The following is a 16,985-nucleotide window of genomic DNA, read 5'->3' as shown; positions in this document are numbered from 1 at the left end:
AAGAGGAAAAGAGGAAAAGAGGAAAAGAGGAAAAGAGGAAAAGAGGAAAAGAGGAAAAGAGGAAAAGAGGAAAAGAGGAAAAGAGGAAAAGAGGAAAAGAGGAAAAGAGGAAAAGAGGAAAAGAGGAAAAGAGGAAAAGAGGAAAAGAGGAAAAGAGGAAAAGAGGAAAAGAGGAAAAGAGGAAAAGAGGAAAAGAGGAAAAGAGGAAAAGAGGAAAAGAGGAAAAGAGGAAAAGAGGAAAAGAGGAAAAGAGGAAAAGAGGAAAAGAGGAAAAGAGGAAAAGAGGAAAAGAGGAAAAGAGGAAAAGAGGAAAAGAGGAAAAGAGGAAAAGAGGAAAAGAGGAAAAGAGGAAAAGAGGAAAAGAGGAAAAGAGGAAAAGAGGAAAAGAGGAAAAGAGGAAAAGAGGAAAAGAGGAAAAGAGGAAAAAGTGTGGGAATGTTCCTCACTCGGGGTCACCAATTGTAGCAATGCTCACAGGGGTCCCAGGATGAGGGAAGAGATAAGAATCTTTACTCCATGTTTCAGAAGGCTGATTTATTATTTTATGATATATATTATATTAAAAGAAAATGATAAACTATACTAAAAGACTAGAAGAAAGGATTTCATCAGAGGGCTAGCAAGGAATGGAATGATAATAAAATCTTATGACTGACCAGAGAGTCCGACACAGCCAGACTTCGATTGGCCATTAATTAAAAACAACCACATGAGACCAATCAAAGATGCACCTGTTGCATTCCACAGCAGCAGATAATTATTGTTTACATTTCATTTCTGAGGCCTCTCAGATTCTTTCTTTTATGAAAGGATTTTTCATAAAATATGTCCATGACAAAAAGGAAGGGGAAAAGGAAAGGAAGAGGGAAAAGGAAAGGGGAAGGGTGCTTCATTTTCCTCCCTTAGCCATGGTCTGTACTAACTCTGTCACCTCAGGCTCCTGCTCTCCTCAGCCCCATAATCTTAAAACTGATTAAAATTATACCCACAAATTCCAGAATATCCTGAGCTGGGAGGGACCCTCAGGGATGATCAGTGCAGCCCCTGTCCCTGCCCAGCCACCCCAACAACCCCACCCTGAGCAGCCCTGGGAGCTCCTGGAGCTCTGGCAGCCTTGGCACCATTCCCTGGGCAGCCTGGGCAGTGCCCAGCACCCTCTGGGAAAAGAGTTTCTTCCTAATATCAAGAATAATAAATATATAATGTAAAAATAAGCAACGGCCTCAGTTATATTTACTCCTTTTTCTGATCTCCCATCAGCAACAAAACAGAGCTGTGGGATAAATGTGTAAGAAGACAGATCAGGCATTTTATCACAGGTGAGTCCATGGTCTCCCTCACCTGGGTGGTCTTGAGGACAGGGTGTCCCACTTCATGTCTGTAGTAGCCAACACCATTTATTGTCATATTGACAATTAACTTCCCTGTCACTGGTTTGCCAAATGTGTATCTGAAATGCAAAGGAGATGATTAATAGCTTCCAGCTGGTTTCTGTTCTTCTAGTTGTATAAAGACAATTATCATGTCACCTGCACATCTAGAAAACATTACCACAGGAAGTTTTCCAGATTGCTATTTTTACCATGTTTTTGAAGACTCTTACATCAGAAAGCTGATGATGATGATTAGAAATCATCTGAAAAGCATGCAGCAGGTGGGATCCAAGCTCCAGTGCCTGCACTACAACCCACAGCAGTGAAACCTGGTTTGGGAATGTTCCTACCTGGCGTGGACAGTTCCTTTCTCACACAGGGAAAGGTCCCGGATGTAGCGCGGGGGATCGATCAGCAGCTCAAACTTTGGCAACACTGCAAGGAAAAGAAATAAAGCAGAACCTTTCCAAGCAGATCTCATTGCCCAGCTTATAGAAAAAGTCCCCAGAGCTCTGACAGGAGCTGGTTCGGATTTATCAGGGTAACACCCAGTAGAGGGTCAATAAATTAGGATGGAGATGGGGCTGTGTGTTCTGTTCCCATCTGTCAGAGCTGGGGCAGTTCTCTGCTGTTGATGGGGCAGTTTTTTCTTTATCTCCCCCACAGCCAACCCTCCCTGCAGGAGATCTCTGCTGTCCATGGCCACTGAGTGTCCCTGCAGGGCTGATCCAATCCCAGCATCCCATGGGGAGATGCTCCGCCCAGGGGAGGAGCCAAGCATTCCTACCTGGGCACAATCTGAGGTTTGGAACACCAGCACAGCCTTTCCACTGCATTCCCAGAGAGCAGTTGCCTTTTCCACTGGATCTTCAGAGGAAAACTCCACCCTGCTGCAGCAGAGCCACAGCTGGCACTGCAGGAGGGCTGAGCCCCCATGGGATGGGGCTGGGACGCCACCCTGACACACAGGGGGCAGGGACTGCTCTGACTCTGGAAGTGGTCTGTTTTCTTTTTTTTGTGCCATTGCATTTGTATTTTTATTTATCCTGTTATTCCTATTCCCATATCTTTGCCTGAAAGCCTTTTAATTTCAAAATTATAATAATTCAGGAGGAAGGAGGTTTGCATTTTCCATTTCATGGGAGGCTCCTGCCTTCCTTAACAGACACCTGTCTGTTCAAAACAGGACAATCAAAACAGCAACAAACCAAAATCACCTTGGCAAGGTAACCTCAGCAAAGCCCCCAATTAACATCCCTGAAATACATGGCTCGAAGGAATTTCTCCTCATGGTATTTTAAATCTCAAATGAAAGCATTTCTCAGTGTTCTGTTCTTCCAAATGCACCTGGGTTAGAGTAAACTCACCATATTTCTGCACCTCAAAGGATTTGTTGTAGGTGTGCCCCTGCATCTCAGCAAAGATGAGCCATTCCCCAAACACTGGCTGATCAGAGAGGGGAAAAGTCATATTGACAATGCCTGAAAAAAGAAAACAACATTCTCTGAGCTCTGTCACTCTCCAGCCCCTGCCAAGCCCCACTGAACACCACTCAGTGGAAGCAGAAGCAAAGGCAAATCACAGCACACAGAGGGGAAAAAAATAAATAATCTGGAACTTACCACAGCAAAATGGCTTCAGGTTATTCCATTCTATCATCCGAGACCCCCGGGGATCCTGCAGGGAGGTTTAGGGGTGAGAAATGAGCATCACTCATGACTTTAACTCAATTTAACTCAGTTTGCAACAAAGAACTTCCTTTTATAATACACACACCTTACTGGCAGCTCAACTGTAACCAAAACCTGTCCAAAATGTCCCAAAAATACCTTACAGCAGGGGTATTTGCTTTCTGGAGTTAAGAGCTCTGCTCCTGTAAGCAATGCACACAAGTAAATGTCAAGTAGATCTTTCCCCTGCCTTAAAACACCAGTCCTGGATGGGGTGAACTGACCTCATTCCTAAAGGGAGCTGTACAAGCAGAAAGACAAATTTTGGATGAAAAAACCCAGGTGAAACAAATCCTGCTGTTTTTGTCAGCATTAAGTCTTCAACAAGAGTGAATCCTCTTGCTTTCTGACAGGAAAACACATTAAAAACAAAAAAAAAAAAAAAAAACCCAAAACAAAACAACAACAAAAAAATCTACAAAAACCCACAAAAAACCAAAAACCAACCAACAAGACAAAAAAATCACCAAAAAACAAAACAAAAAAACCCACCCCAAAGCAGCACCCAAAAAACACCCCCAAAAAAACCCTTAAGCACAGAGGAAACCTCTCATTCCCCTCATAAGGAAAAGGACAGGAGAACCCTTTCCTTTCCATGAATTTCTACTCTCCACTATCCATGTTTGGGTGCAAGGATTGGAGTGAAAAGAAGGGAGGAGAAATGGGGCTGTCACAGTTATAAATCCCAGTAAACCAAGCCAGTTCTTCTCAGGCTGAAAAATGGGAATTAACTTCTGAAAGTGAAGCAGAAAACGAGGATATTTGCTGGTGATGGCAAAAAACCAAAGGCACAGAGATCAGATAGAGACACAGGGATAGAGAATTTCATTGGTTAGGGGTGGGAATGGCAATAATGGACAGGAAAACCAGAAATTTGTTCCTTTAAATGCTACACAGGACAGGTGCTAGAAGGGCACACAGATACTCACCACCACATAAGCTTCAATCTGAAAGAAAAAAGCAAAATAAAAGGATTTATGAAACAACATCTCTGCTTTTTGTGAGGAAGTGTTGAGTCAACATAAGCAAAGTGTGAGACCCAAAGCGACAGAGTTTGAACGTCTTTGTTAAGAGTAGCCTGAGAAACACACATTTAATTCAGAGATCTATCTGGAAAAGTGACAATTTACATATCTGTGCATCATCTAAATAATGTGAAAATCTCTAAAAAATTCTTGTCTCTGGTCTGGCAGAGCTGCCTCCTATTTGCCTCCAAATAGGCACTCCAGAAATTTGTATTCACCTCCAACGGGAGCATGACCAAGTGAAAAACGCTTAAATTACAAATTACAAATTGTAAAAATTACAATTTACAAAAAATTACAAATTGCAAATAAAAATTAGAAATAAAACAAGCCGTCACAAGCTATGCCCAAACAGCTTAAAAATCCAACTCTGTTTCTTTATAAGTGTATTGGTGAGCATCCACAAGGCTGAGCTTCCAGCATAGGGCAGCCTGTGCCTGCTGAATTGTTTTGGTCTAAAAAGAACCTTTTATATATTATATAATAATATATATTATATATTAGTATATTAATATTATAGATACTTTTTATTTTTATAATATTAATATAATATATATAATTGTTATAGATTATTTTATTCTATATATTTATTTTTACATATATTTATTATATATATATTATACATATATAATATGTATATATATTATATATATTATATATGTATAATATATATAATATTTATATGTATATATATTATATACATATTATATATGTATAATATATATAATGTATATATGTATATATATTATATACATATTATATATATAATATTGTATATTATAATATACATATATATTACATATATATGTATATGTATTATATTATTTATTATTATATACATTAATACAATATATATTTATCTATAATATCTATTATTTATATATTTATAATATAAATATATTATTATATATTTTATTTTTATTTTTGTATTATTATATATAAATATAATATATATTATATATTAAATATATACTATATGATAATATATTATTATATACTCAATATATAATATTTTTATTTATTATATATAATAAAAATAATTCTACTTTATGTAATTCTCAAATGTTCACATATTTGAATAAAATGTAGGCTACCAAGTATTCCATCATATGGCACAGTGTAAAAAAAAACCAGATTTCTTTACCCTGTCATTGACTGGCCTCAGGTCAGAAGTCACCATGAAGAGATTTATCAACACTGAAAAAGGAAAAGAGGGAAATTATCAGTCATCAGAGCTTAGTCTGAACAAATGAGCTCATCCTAAAACCCCCCTTGAAAGCGCCTGGCAAGATATCCAGGATGATTTTACCTTTCTGCTTGGGTTTGTAGACAGGTTTGTCGGTCTGGATGAACACTGAGGAGCCCTTGCTGTCGATGGTGACTGTGGTGTAGTTGTGGAAGATGTGCCCTTCCTCTGCCAGGTGCCTGTTGCCCCAAACCTTCAGGTGAGCTTGTCCACGGAGCCCTGGAGGCACCTGAACACCACACCAGGAGGTGAGGAACACACAGAAAAACCTCTGAGAACATCATTGACATTGAGGTGAGCAAGAAGAGGCACCTGCTGTCTTTTGGTGTCAATCTGTGTTAGTAGTGAAAGGAAAATTAAGGACATACTAGGTTTTCTACAATACATAAACCTCAAAGGAGGTAAATTCATGCTGAAACGTGGCAGGAAATTCTCTTCTGCCCTTTATCACTCAAGCAGAGTGATGGTTGATCCATGATCCACACATGCAGCTCCCAGTACAGAAGTGTGTTATGTGGGGAAACCAACCCAACAGAGGGAAAAACCCCAATGAGCAACACCAAAAAGTCCCCAAAGCAAAAAGTGCATGCATGTACATGTTCAACCAGCTGCTCAGAAAAACAAGTACTTTAAAATTACTTCAGAATAAAAGTGACAAAATAAAAAACCTGATACCATTCCTGATGCGCATAATTGAATATTTTGTTCCACCACCTCCCTTTAATGTCCCAAAGATGACAAGCCCAAAATAAGTCCTAAGTTAAGAAACTTTACCAAACCAAAACACTTTTAAGGGCTTGTTCTTCTAGTCCAGCTCCCTTTTGCCAACATTTGAAGTCATAACCCCACACAGAATTCTGTACTGCCATTCTTATAAAATAACCCCAACACAGAAGCCACTGATTTTCTGTAGTGGTGTAAAAGTGGGCTGTGATGGGTTGAGCTTTGTTGTTTTCACTCTCCATTTTTCCTCTGGTGAAGGCAGTGTCCTACTCAGTGTGTGCCCCACAATGTGGCATTTATTTGTGCCAGAGATCAATGCTTGATGTGGCTGAGGAAGTCTCTTATATGCTCACCAAAAACATATTAAAATTATTGATACTCACCTTCAGCTTAATTGTTCCTTTATCTAAAATATGAGAGAGAAAGCAAGAGTTATTCTCAAGGTAAGGCATTAAGATTTAAGATATTTGCAGTTGAGTGAAGGAAGACCTCACACCACAGAGCTGCTCTCTGCAGTTGTGATTTCACCCAAAATAATTTTCCTGCACTGTCTGCAGGGTAAGTCAGACCCAGAAGAGCTCTTCAAAATAAACCTGGTCCAAATTTATTTACAACTTTTGCCCAAGTTAAATTGCAAAGTGCTCTGCTGAATTGTATTGCTCTAAAAAGGACCTGGCCTCTTTTGGGACTTAAACAATTCTCAAAACAAACACTCATGGGATCTGTTTGGATTGATGGACCCAGCCATACCTAGGAGTTCTCTGGAGCATTTGCTGCCCACATGTGTCAGCATCACTCCCTTTGAATTGCTTTGCAATTGTCAGCCACTCTCAAATCATCAAGGGGAGGACACAACCAGAGAAAATCTGTTCCAAGAAATGGAATGGCTCTCATAAAACTCCCATTTTTAACACACAGAAGGGTTTAAACATGAGGGTTAAAGAGCCTGATTGCCTTGACTACACTGCAGCTTCCACCACTAGTGACAGTGGCACCACAGGGCTACTGCAATTCACTTTCACCACTGTAAAGTCACTCAGCATTAAGCTGGATATCATCAGATCACATTGATTTTACTCACAGGACAGAGGTATCTGGCTTGGATTTTAAAGGTTTATCCAGCTATACAAACATTACCACCTCAGTCCTAAAGATGGGGAGATTGTGTTCCCAGCACTCATTTTGGAGAGAAGAAATTGATGATGATGATGATGTAGATTTTTTATTTTTCTCAAAATTAAACTTATAAAAACTCACTGATAAATATTCAGGCATAAAAGGAAGTGTAATCACCATAAAACTCTAGAATATCAGTTATACTGGGTCCCTGGATGTCTTGGTGCTCCAAAGTTATCAAAGTGTTTGAGATCAAAACCACATTAACACAGAGAAGGCGCAGCAGCAGCAAATCCGTTTGTTTGATGCCATTATCACCCAAAGCAATTCTTTAGGAGATACCAAGGTGCTCCCCCAGCACCTCAGCTCATCCATCAGAGCTCAGAGCTCACCCAGGACCGTCCCATGGCTCCGTGACACCGTCTCTCCCTTGACCACCAGCTGGATCTGCACCGTGGTCTCCTTGGCAGAGTTGAAGATGGTCACACTTATGGCTTCCTCCACCCCAGAGCGGAAAACAGAAGGTGCTGCAATCAAATAACCCCTGAGGAGCACAATTGGAAGTGGTCAGTCAAGACACAGCCACAAGGAATGGCTCCATTTGTGAGGCACTTCTTGTGTAGCAAAAGGAAAAGAACTTTGTGGTGTATTTCCTCCTGTAGGGCCACATTTGTCGTCACCAGCAGTCTAAGCCTGTATCTAATGTATAAATATAATTTAATGTATAATTATCTAAGCCTGTATCTAATGAATCTAATTAATTAAATTATAAGACAATTTAATGTATAATTATCTAAGCCTGTACCTAATGTATAAATATAATTTAATGTATAATTATCTAAGCCTGTATCTAATTGTATAAATTAACAGAGCATAAGTGGCTACAAATGGCTTGCAAATCCTTAGGATTTAAATAAAAGCAGTAATATATCCATGCTTATTGCACCTATAATAATAAATTCATATTCAAGTGAATAAATTCATATTCAAGTGAATAAATTAATAAAAACCCATTCATTTATCTACAATGTATCTAATTGCATAAATGAACAAACAGAGCCTAAGTGGCTACAAATGGCTTGCATATCCTTAGGATTTAAATAAAACCAGTAATATATCCATGTTTATTGCATCTATAATAATAAATTCTCATTAAAGCAAATAAATGGATATTCAAGTGAATAAATTAATGAAACCCCATTCATTTATCTACTATACGTAACAAACTAAATGTACAACCATAAAAGAGTTAAAGTTCATGAAGGAATAAGGAGGTACCTGAACTTCTCAGAGCTTCATAACCAAGGCTTTCTTTTAAACAATTTTAATATTTTTAACTCAATCGCATGGCTCCATTTTCATAGTTCAGCTTCACATAGGAGAAGCGAAGGGACTCAGATTTTTGGAGCTTCCTAAATGCCAGGCCCGAGGCATTAACACACCTGACCTTGCAGTTTCTGCAGAAGCAGCCCAGAAACTGCAGCTCCAAAACCCAGCTCGAATTCCCAGCTCTGCCACCACATTCTTGTTCAAACAATTAGATCCTGCAAGCTTACAAAAGGCATTATTTTAGGAGGCTTTAAAGCCACCCAAAACGACCTCCCATCGATGCTGCAATGTGAGAGTTTCTGAATGGAATCTGCACCACTCCTCTCTGGATGGCACCGTGCCATGAACTTGTCAGCGAAAAGCATTGCAGGCTCTGAGCCCTTTGATGCACTGGGCTGGAAGCAACACATTTATATTCTCTTCATGACACACCTTTCTGGGGTTTTTTCCCTGCCCAAAAGGATTTTTTTTTTTAAACAAGAGGCAATTCCTCAGATGCCTTTTCAAGCCAAATTTCTCAGCCCGTGCCTTTCTGCAGTCCCATGAGTCAGGTCGCTTTAGCTCATGATTAATTATCACTTTGGGATGAGGATGATGGTGTTTTACAGCCCCCAAGTAATCTTTTATCAAATTCCAAGCCCATGTTCCTCTCTCAGCAGGCCTCATTGCCATGGAGATCCCATTACCCCCCAAAGGAAGTTCAGAACTCTGTGGCATTTGAGTTAAATTGCACGGGGTACTCGCACATTCAAAACCTTATGGCTGCCAGGTTTGAAAATTCATCAGAATGGCAATAAATAACAATAAAAAGTTACTACTGAGCCTGAAATGCTGGGTAAGAGAGATAGCTGATCTAGCTGCAGAGGGAGAAAGAGTACCAGCTGCATTCAGGATGAAATGATCAGATTTAAACTGTCATGAGCCCAGCACTGCAGTGCCATATGTGAAGCACATGTACTCACATTGTTCCCAATTGCTGAAACTCCTTCTGAAGTATCAGTCCCTTGATACAACCATTTAAATCACTTAATAAGTGGCATTTGAAAATTAAATATTGGATTTGGCAACCAAAGAGTTAACTTGACAGGGACTGGACAGATCCTTTAAGCACTTTTAACTAACACCTCTGTCAGGTTACACCAAAACCTGGCAGGACGTGAAATATTTTCTAGTAAGCAAGTGAGAATAAGTTCTCCATGGCACTCAGTTAATGCAGCTGTTCACGATGCTGTCGGGCTATAATAAGGCAGGGATAAAGAACAAAGCAAACCTTAATCAGAATTAATGCAAACACGCTGGAAAAGAGCTGCGGATTCAGTTCCTAACAGTGCGGGGAAACTTCTCTGACTTTCTCCCCGGCTGATCTTTCCCACAAAAAAAAAACCCACAAAAATCTTCACACGCTGCTCGGGAGCGCCCAGCGCTACCTTCAACCACCCCCAGCACCGCAGCAGGCGGATTCCTTAAATAACTGCCGGCAGATAAAAGCTCCGCTCCCGGAGCAGCTGCGGGCAGGTATCGCACGGGAGCTCCCTCCTCCTCCTCCCGCTTCGCTCTGCCCTCGCTCCGGACACCGGGGACAGCCGGGGACAACGAGGGACAGCCGGGGACCGTGGGGCAGAGCCGGGGACCACCGGGGACAGCGGGAAAGAGTCGGGCAGAGCCGGGCGCACCGGGGAAGAGCCGGGGACACCGGGGGAGAGCCGGGCAGAACTGGGGACGACCGGGGACAGCGGGGAAGAACCGGGCAGAGCCGGGGACCACCGGGAAGAGCGGGGGAGACCGGGAAAGAGCCGGGGACAGCGAGGGGCCACCGGGCAGAGCCAGGGACCGCCAGGCACAGCGAGGGACCGCCGGGCAGCGCCGAGCTCCATCCGAGACCCCTCCGGCCGCTCCACGGGCTTCGTTCCGCGGTCGTGACCGGGCAGAGCCGCTTCTCCCCCGCCACCCAGCCCGGGGATGCTCCCGCAGAGTCGCCGGTACTTACTGGCGCTGGCGGGGCTGGGCAGCGCTCAGGCTGCAGAGAACGAGCAGGACAAGCAGCAGCAGCAGCGCCGGGGCTTGGCGGGGCTCGCAGCCGGACATGGTGCCGCGGAGCCCGGGCCACGGCGCCGTGCGCGGGCAGCTGGAGCCTTTTGTTCGCGGCGAGCGCAGCCCGAGGCTCCGCCGCCCCGCGCCCGGGCTCCGCTCCCCGGTGCCTCTGGCCGCCGCCCCCGCCGCGTCCCCGCCCCCGGGCCGCCCCCTCCTGGCCCCGGTGCCCGCTCGGCTCCGGCCCCGGCTCTTTGTCTGCGGCTCCCCCGCCCGCTCCTGACAGCGCCGCCGGGGACGGGGCGAGGGGAGGCGGCCGCGCCCCGCCCGGCCCCAGGTGCGCCGAGCCCGGCCCGCGGCTCCGCCCGCCCCGCGCGGCTCTGCCCAGCCCCGATAGCCCCGGCAGCGCTGCTCGGCGCCTCGCCTGCCTCCTGAGCTGCACAGATGGCAGCTGAGAGAGCCGAAGGGAGCAGGGCCGGGGCACGGTCCAGTCCCTGTGCGCTCAGGACTCCGTGGAGTTCTGCCCCGGAGCTGCTTTCCCACCCAAATTCCAGCGCTGACTGATTGATGCTCGTCCGTCCTCCTCGCTCCCTAGGCCCGAATCTGCCCCTCTCCATCCCTCTGTCCTGGGGATTGGGCTTGGGACAGGAGAAGGAGCCCTCAGTGAGCCAGCCCAAGGGCAGAGCTCGCACAAACCGGGAAAAGCAAACCCAGGGCGACAGCAGAGAGCCTCGGTGACAGAACAAATGCCATCTCCTCTACACAGAGATGTCCAGGAATGATTCCTCTGGTCCCTGCTGGAGAAATCCCAGGCACATCAGGGCTTCAGAGGGGAATTCTTGCCCCAGTAATAAATGGAAACCCTCAATGCAGTTTGAATCATATTTCTCCACCTGGCTTACACACACAAAGAGTGCTTAGATTTTTATCTCGTGTGAAACTGACGCTCATTTTGATGTCTTCTCTTAAAAGTAAAGTCACTAACTCAACAGCTTTTTGACAAATTCAGATTATCTTGAATAATGGCTAACACTGTGAGATGTGGCTACATTTTTCTACTTGAATCTATCCTAAACCAGCACGGTCTCATTTTTGTGGAGAGGCAGAACAAACCTAGAAAAAGAACAAACCCTTTTTGACAAATGAGACAAGATGGGACTCTAGAAGGACAGGGGTCACTTCCCAAGGAAATAATGAGCTAGGAACTAAGAGAAGGAATTTATTAGAAAGTACATTGAAGTGGAATTGTTTAGGTTTTGTTTGTTTGGGGAATTCTTTTTTGAGACAAACTGAAACAAGCAAAGAAAAATATCTGGTAATTCCAAATTGTTTTCCAGTTTCTTCCTGTTCTGAGCTACAAACCCAGAGCCCTGCCTGCCTCAGTGTTTCCCTGTCTGCAGAGCAGCCTTACTGAGCCAGCCTCTCCCCAGGGTGACACTTCAGGGTCTGTTGGGATCCGTTCTTTAAAGATTAAAGGAGGCAAAATGAAAATCAGGCACCTTTGCTGTTCCCATGGCATGGCACAGATCAGGTATGTTTGGGCTGAAACAGCACCATGCTTTCAAAAATATTAATTCATGAATTACCTCTACACTCAATCCATATCTTTCTAGAGCAAACCAGAAATGGCTCATTACAGACTTGTACATGAGATCTATGGGGAATGTACCAAAAAAGCCCACAAAATGCCACTAAACACCCATCCTGCCAGCCACAGGAAGAGCTTTGAAAAATCTCTGGGTAAGGACTTTGAATAAACAGGATTCAGCAATGGATTGATGCAGGCAGCAAAGTGCAGTTCTAAAATGGAGCTCCATCACCTTCAGAGCAACACACAAATGTGTATTTCTACATCTCAAAAAGCACAGAGAGAAATCACCCTTATGTGGAATACAGCCCTTCTGAACTGCACATTCTTTTAAAGGAGAGATTTCTCCTAATTTGAAGATTTTCCATTTGATATTTACTGACTACAAGAAATCTCAGGCAATTACAGCCTCTGAAGACTCCAAACCATCTTCTAATTATGAAGGTATGTGCAATCCTGTAAATAAGGCTGGAATAAAAAAAAAAAAAAAAAAAAAAAAAAAAAAAAAAAAAAAAAAAAAAAAGGAGGCTTTAGATATAATTTCAAGCTATTTACTTTCTGAAATGGAATTTTCTGTGCTTGCCAAAATGAATCCCATTCAGTGTGATGCAACAGGTGTTGGAATTCCAGCAGCCGCCTGCAACCCACATCTGGTAATGGTTAGGAGTTAAAAGGAAGTTCTGTAAGAACTGCTCATGTATAAAAACTATTCATCAGTCACATCTATGGGCCATATTCACCCACCCGCTTGCTCTGCGCATAGCTCAGATTTTTATTTCGTTTACAGAAAACGTAATTCTGCTCCTCATAAAGTCTCAGGAATCTCAGGCACTTGGGAGCATGTGGGGGATTGGTGTTGGCCCTGCTGGTGGCAGAAAGGTGAGGGAGGGACAGGGGTTTAGGGAACACGGTGTGAATCCATCTGTGTTGGTTCTGGCTGGATCCAAATTCACACCCTGATCACTTCTCATCATTGCCCTGCAGGAGAAAGAATCCTCCCCCATGTCCCAAATACCTCATAAAAAAAAACTGTGCAATGTGAAAATTATCAGACAGGGATTTGTCAAGCAAAAAAATAATAATAATTTCCAAGTGCTGCCACTCACAGCTGGGAATCCTTCTGCTTTTCCCCCCTCCTCAACTGCCAGATTGAACTCAGTCAGACAACTCACAGGAAACAGTGGTAGGACAAATCATCAATAATTAGTCCTTGCTAACTGCCTCAGCATGGGTGGTGTCACTCACTTGTCACTCAGGTATAAAAGGTAATTCTCACTTGCTTAAATATTTTAATGCATGTAAATTCTGCATAAAAGACTGTACTAAACCCTAGGCTATTAATTATTGAGTTTTGTATTAACTCTTGCCCACACTAGATTTCAGTAGAAGGTGGGTGAAAAATAAAAAAGTCATCAATTTCCAGAATGATTTCTCCCCCTTTCCCAGTGCAAAAACATTCACCTCAGTCATTGCACAGCACCAGACAGGAACAAGGCCTTAGTTAATTTTTACAGCATTATATTCATGGTAAAAAAGCCACACCTATTCTTTAACTCTGAGTTTTGTTCTCCCTTCATGTTTCTGTGACAGCCAAACACAGATAGCAAAAGCAGAAACTGATAAACTGCAAAGTGTCCCAGGCTTTGCCACACTCCTGCACCTCCCAGCACTGGGGAAAATGATTTAACATCAGTCCAGACTGTGGCAGAAACCAGACTGATCCTGCCCCCCAGGAATACAAACATCTCTAGAAGAAATTATAAAGAAAGGATAATTAAAGAGCACTTTTCAACTAAGACTGTAATCTAAGTAGCATGTAACAGGATAATGATATTGAGAACATAATTATTAAATAGTTCTGTCAAAAATGGTTATTATTCATCTATAGAGCAGGAGAGTCTGATCTTTCACAGTAATATAACATTTTAATTTCTGACAAAGTGACTGAAATAGTACTAGGAAAGCATTCAAATGGAGGATTTTGAATTATTTAGAAGGATGTGCTTATCATAAGGGGCTGTCATTCAGATTTTAGTCAGAAATAATTTCCCAATTCTCTTCTCAGCTCCTACAGGACTGGTGAAATAAAATTTGTGTATAGTCTGACTGAACAGCAGAGCCACCTCCCATTTGCAAGAGATATTAAACAAAGGGATTAAGTTTTTAAATGCTACCATCTCCAAGCATACATTGTCTATATAAATTTAAAAATTAGTTATATCTAGGGGCAACCATGACATAGAAAATTAAAGATCTTGAATTAGCAGGAAACTCAGATTTTGCACATACATTATGACAGAAATATTTTTAAAAAGAAACTGATCAGAGGCGTTTGAGCCCACTCTGCAGACCTCGTGCTGGCTGTACAGACCACACACAAATGCAGCGGAAGAAACAACCTAAAATAATTTCTGTGAGTTGAACAGGAATGCTCCCATAATCACTGGAAATGCTCTTAATTGGTGTGGCTCAGTGGTGCATTTCAGAGCTGTTAGATCTTCTGCCCCTCTGGAACTCTTTTCATGTCCTGGCAATCCCAGCCCAGCCAGCAGTTTGTTTATCATATTCAGGATGAATTTCCGGATCTCCAACAAAGTGGTATTTACTCCGAGGCAGGGAAGACTGCAGTAATCCAATAAGTTCTCATTAGCCTAAAATGCAAAAACATCTGCTGGGGTCATGAGCTGCTTTGCTGTTGATGAGCACAGGCTCAGCTCCCTTTGCAGCTCATGTGAACAAAGAGTTGAGGGTTTGGGGGACAAAGGAACCTCGGGGGTTTCCAGAGCTGCAGCTGCACCCCAGAGCACCCCAGGCAAGGGGGATCCTGCATTACCTTGACCCCAGAGCCCCCGTTGCAGGGAGCACAGGAATTACAGCAAAAAATGCCTTGACTCAGCCCTCCTGAGCTGGTGGTCACAGAATGTGGCCACAGCACCCAGGCAGGGCAAGCTGCAGGGCAAACCCAGCCTAAAATCTCTTCTTAAACAACCAAGAGTTTTGCAAGGGACAAATACTTCCATTTCTTGCTTTCCTTTCCTCCCAGGCTCTCACCCACCTGGCTCAATTCACAACTGCTTTGAGGTTTTGGAGGAAGAAAAAAAAATCCCTCCAAAAATAACGCAGGAATGTTAACAACTGGTCGAGAACTTCCAGCCTAAAAGATGAATAAATAGGCAATAAGGTCAAACAAAACAAAATTAAATCTCCATTGATAGGAGTTACAGTAAGGAGAACATCATTAATTCCACAGGGGAAAAAAAAAAAGACACATAACCTGAATAAAAAGAGCCCTTAATTTGTTTAGGATTCCAACCGATTTAGAGCATGTGACATTGTCAGAAAATAAGTGGAAAACACAAAATAAGTGGTGTCACATCTGTTTAGCTCCTGCTCCAGTGATTCTGCAGTTCTTTGTTGTTGTTTGTACAGTGCTAAATGACAGCAGCCAATTCAAGGTGGAGGAGCCTAAAACACTTCTGCAAAGAGCCAAAACAAGACCACTTAGAAAGAACAGAAAATAGAAGAAAAAGTCTCAGTTCAAAGCAGTTTAACACCCAGCCCTGGAGAGGCCGAGCTGCTTTAGCTAACACTTGTTGTACCATTTGTACACAGAATTACCCAAGCGCTGCGTTTAAAGAAGGGCCAGAACGCTGAAATCGATGCCTGTGATTCTTGTGGAACAATGAGCGCACATCCCCGGGCACAGAATTGCTGAGGAGCAGCAGCTTGGCTGCAGCCCCAGGGCTGCCTTCGGCCTCGGGGGAGGATGAGGAGGGCAGCGAGTGCCGCCTGCAGCAGCGGGGCTGAACCCCCGCAGGATTTACAGCCTTGAATTGAGCCCCTCCCCGGGGCAGAGCAGCAACATTCCTGTGCTCTGCAGAGCGAAAATCTGCATTGCTGCTGCGCTTAAGGAACGTTTGGGTGTAGGTAGAGCAGCCTTGGTTTTTCACAATTTTCTAAGCCTTCTGATGTTTAGATTTTTTGTAACAAACTTTTTGACGCACTTTCTGTAAATAACTCATTGTGTTGCGTTCTTTTATGGAAGAAATGTGATGGAGTGTTTGTTTGTCCACTGGCACTGTCACCCTCCAATCCACTGCCACTTTTAGCAATCTATAAATGTTAGAATCAGAAAATAAACTTCTCTTTTTTACCTTAAGAACAGCAGTGTGTGTGTGTCGTATTATTTCGTGTCCTACAGTAACGGGTAGACACATCCAACAACATCTCAAGGGCAGAAAGTCACTTGACCACACAGAATGGGTTTAAACTTAAGTTTTTATGGGTTAAATTTAAGTATTTATTTAAGTGTATTAAGTATTATTAATGTAAGTTTAAATTTAAGTAAATGTAAGTACTTTAAAATAAATACTTTTTCAGACAATCAGGAAGGTGTACCAGTAAGGAATCCTCTGAAAGACATTCTGATATGCCTGTGCTGAGATATTAGAATCCAGACACTACAATATTGGTTTTTATTTTATTCCTCCCCTTCTATATTTAAGATGACCCTTCCCAGCTTTCAGTCTCAGAATTGACACACTGATCACAAAGAGGTTCAAGGTGTGAGGACACCCAGCTCAGCAATAATCCAAACCAGTTTCATCACGTTGGAGCCTTTCTACCCACATCTCCACCCACCAAAACCAACCAGCCCAAACATTTGCAGCCAAGCTGACTTTGCTGGGGAAAGTTCCCCATCCAGTGGCCAAATCCATGGATGCAGCTGATGCTCCTGCACCACCCACACTGCAGAGCTGGGTTGCAGCCACACAGGTGAACTGCCAGGTGCAGATTGTGAGGAAAAAAGAAATAACAGCTGGGTAT

At 42.9% G+C, this 16,985-nt stretch overlaps 1 protein-coding gene across 1 annotated transcript in view; it reads right to left on the bottom strand.

Annotated features, from left to right (window-relative positions):
• The window catches only part of CPAMD8 (C3 and PZP like alpha-2-macroglobulin domain containing 8), a 62,577-nt gene extending 51,950 nt beyond the window's left edge, over positions 1-10,627 (bottom strand). The window contains exons 1-10 of the mRNA XM_063161318.1: positions 10,530-10,627; positions 7,606-7,757; positions 6,481-6,503; positions 5,438-5,603; positions 5,273-5,325; positions 4,033-4,050; positions 2,996-3,050; positions 2,741-2,854; positions 1,724-1,808; positions 1,342-1,450 (exon numbers count right to left, since the gene is read on the bottom strand). Of these exons, the coding sequence (XP_063017388.1) occupies positions 1,342-1,450; positions 1,724-1,808; positions 2,741-2,854; positions 2,996-3,050; positions 4,033-4,050; positions 5,273-5,325; positions 5,438-5,603; positions 6,481-6,503; positions 7,606-7,757; positions 10,530-10,627 (873 nt within the window). The remainder of the gene's footprint in view (positions 1-1,341; positions 1,451-1,723; positions 1,809-2,740; positions 2,855-2,995; positions 3,051-4,032; positions 4,051-5,272; positions 5,326-5,437; positions 5,604-6,480; positions 6,504-7,605; positions 7,758-10,529) is intronic.
• Between the last annotated feature and the right edge of the window lie 6,358 nt (positions 10,628-16,985).

This window comes from Melospiza melodia, chromosome 7 (genome assembly GCF_035770615.1).
Source record: "Melospiza melodia melodia isolate bMelMel2 chromosome 7, bMelMel2.pri, whole genome shotgun sequence".
NCBI classification, from domain to species: domain Eukaryota; kingdom Metazoa; phylum Chordata; class Aves; order Passeriformes; family Passerellidae; genus Melospiza; species Melospiza melodia.
The sequence above is the reverse complement of the archived record's forward strand: the minus strand, read 5'-3'. Positions and strand labels throughout refer to the sequence as shown.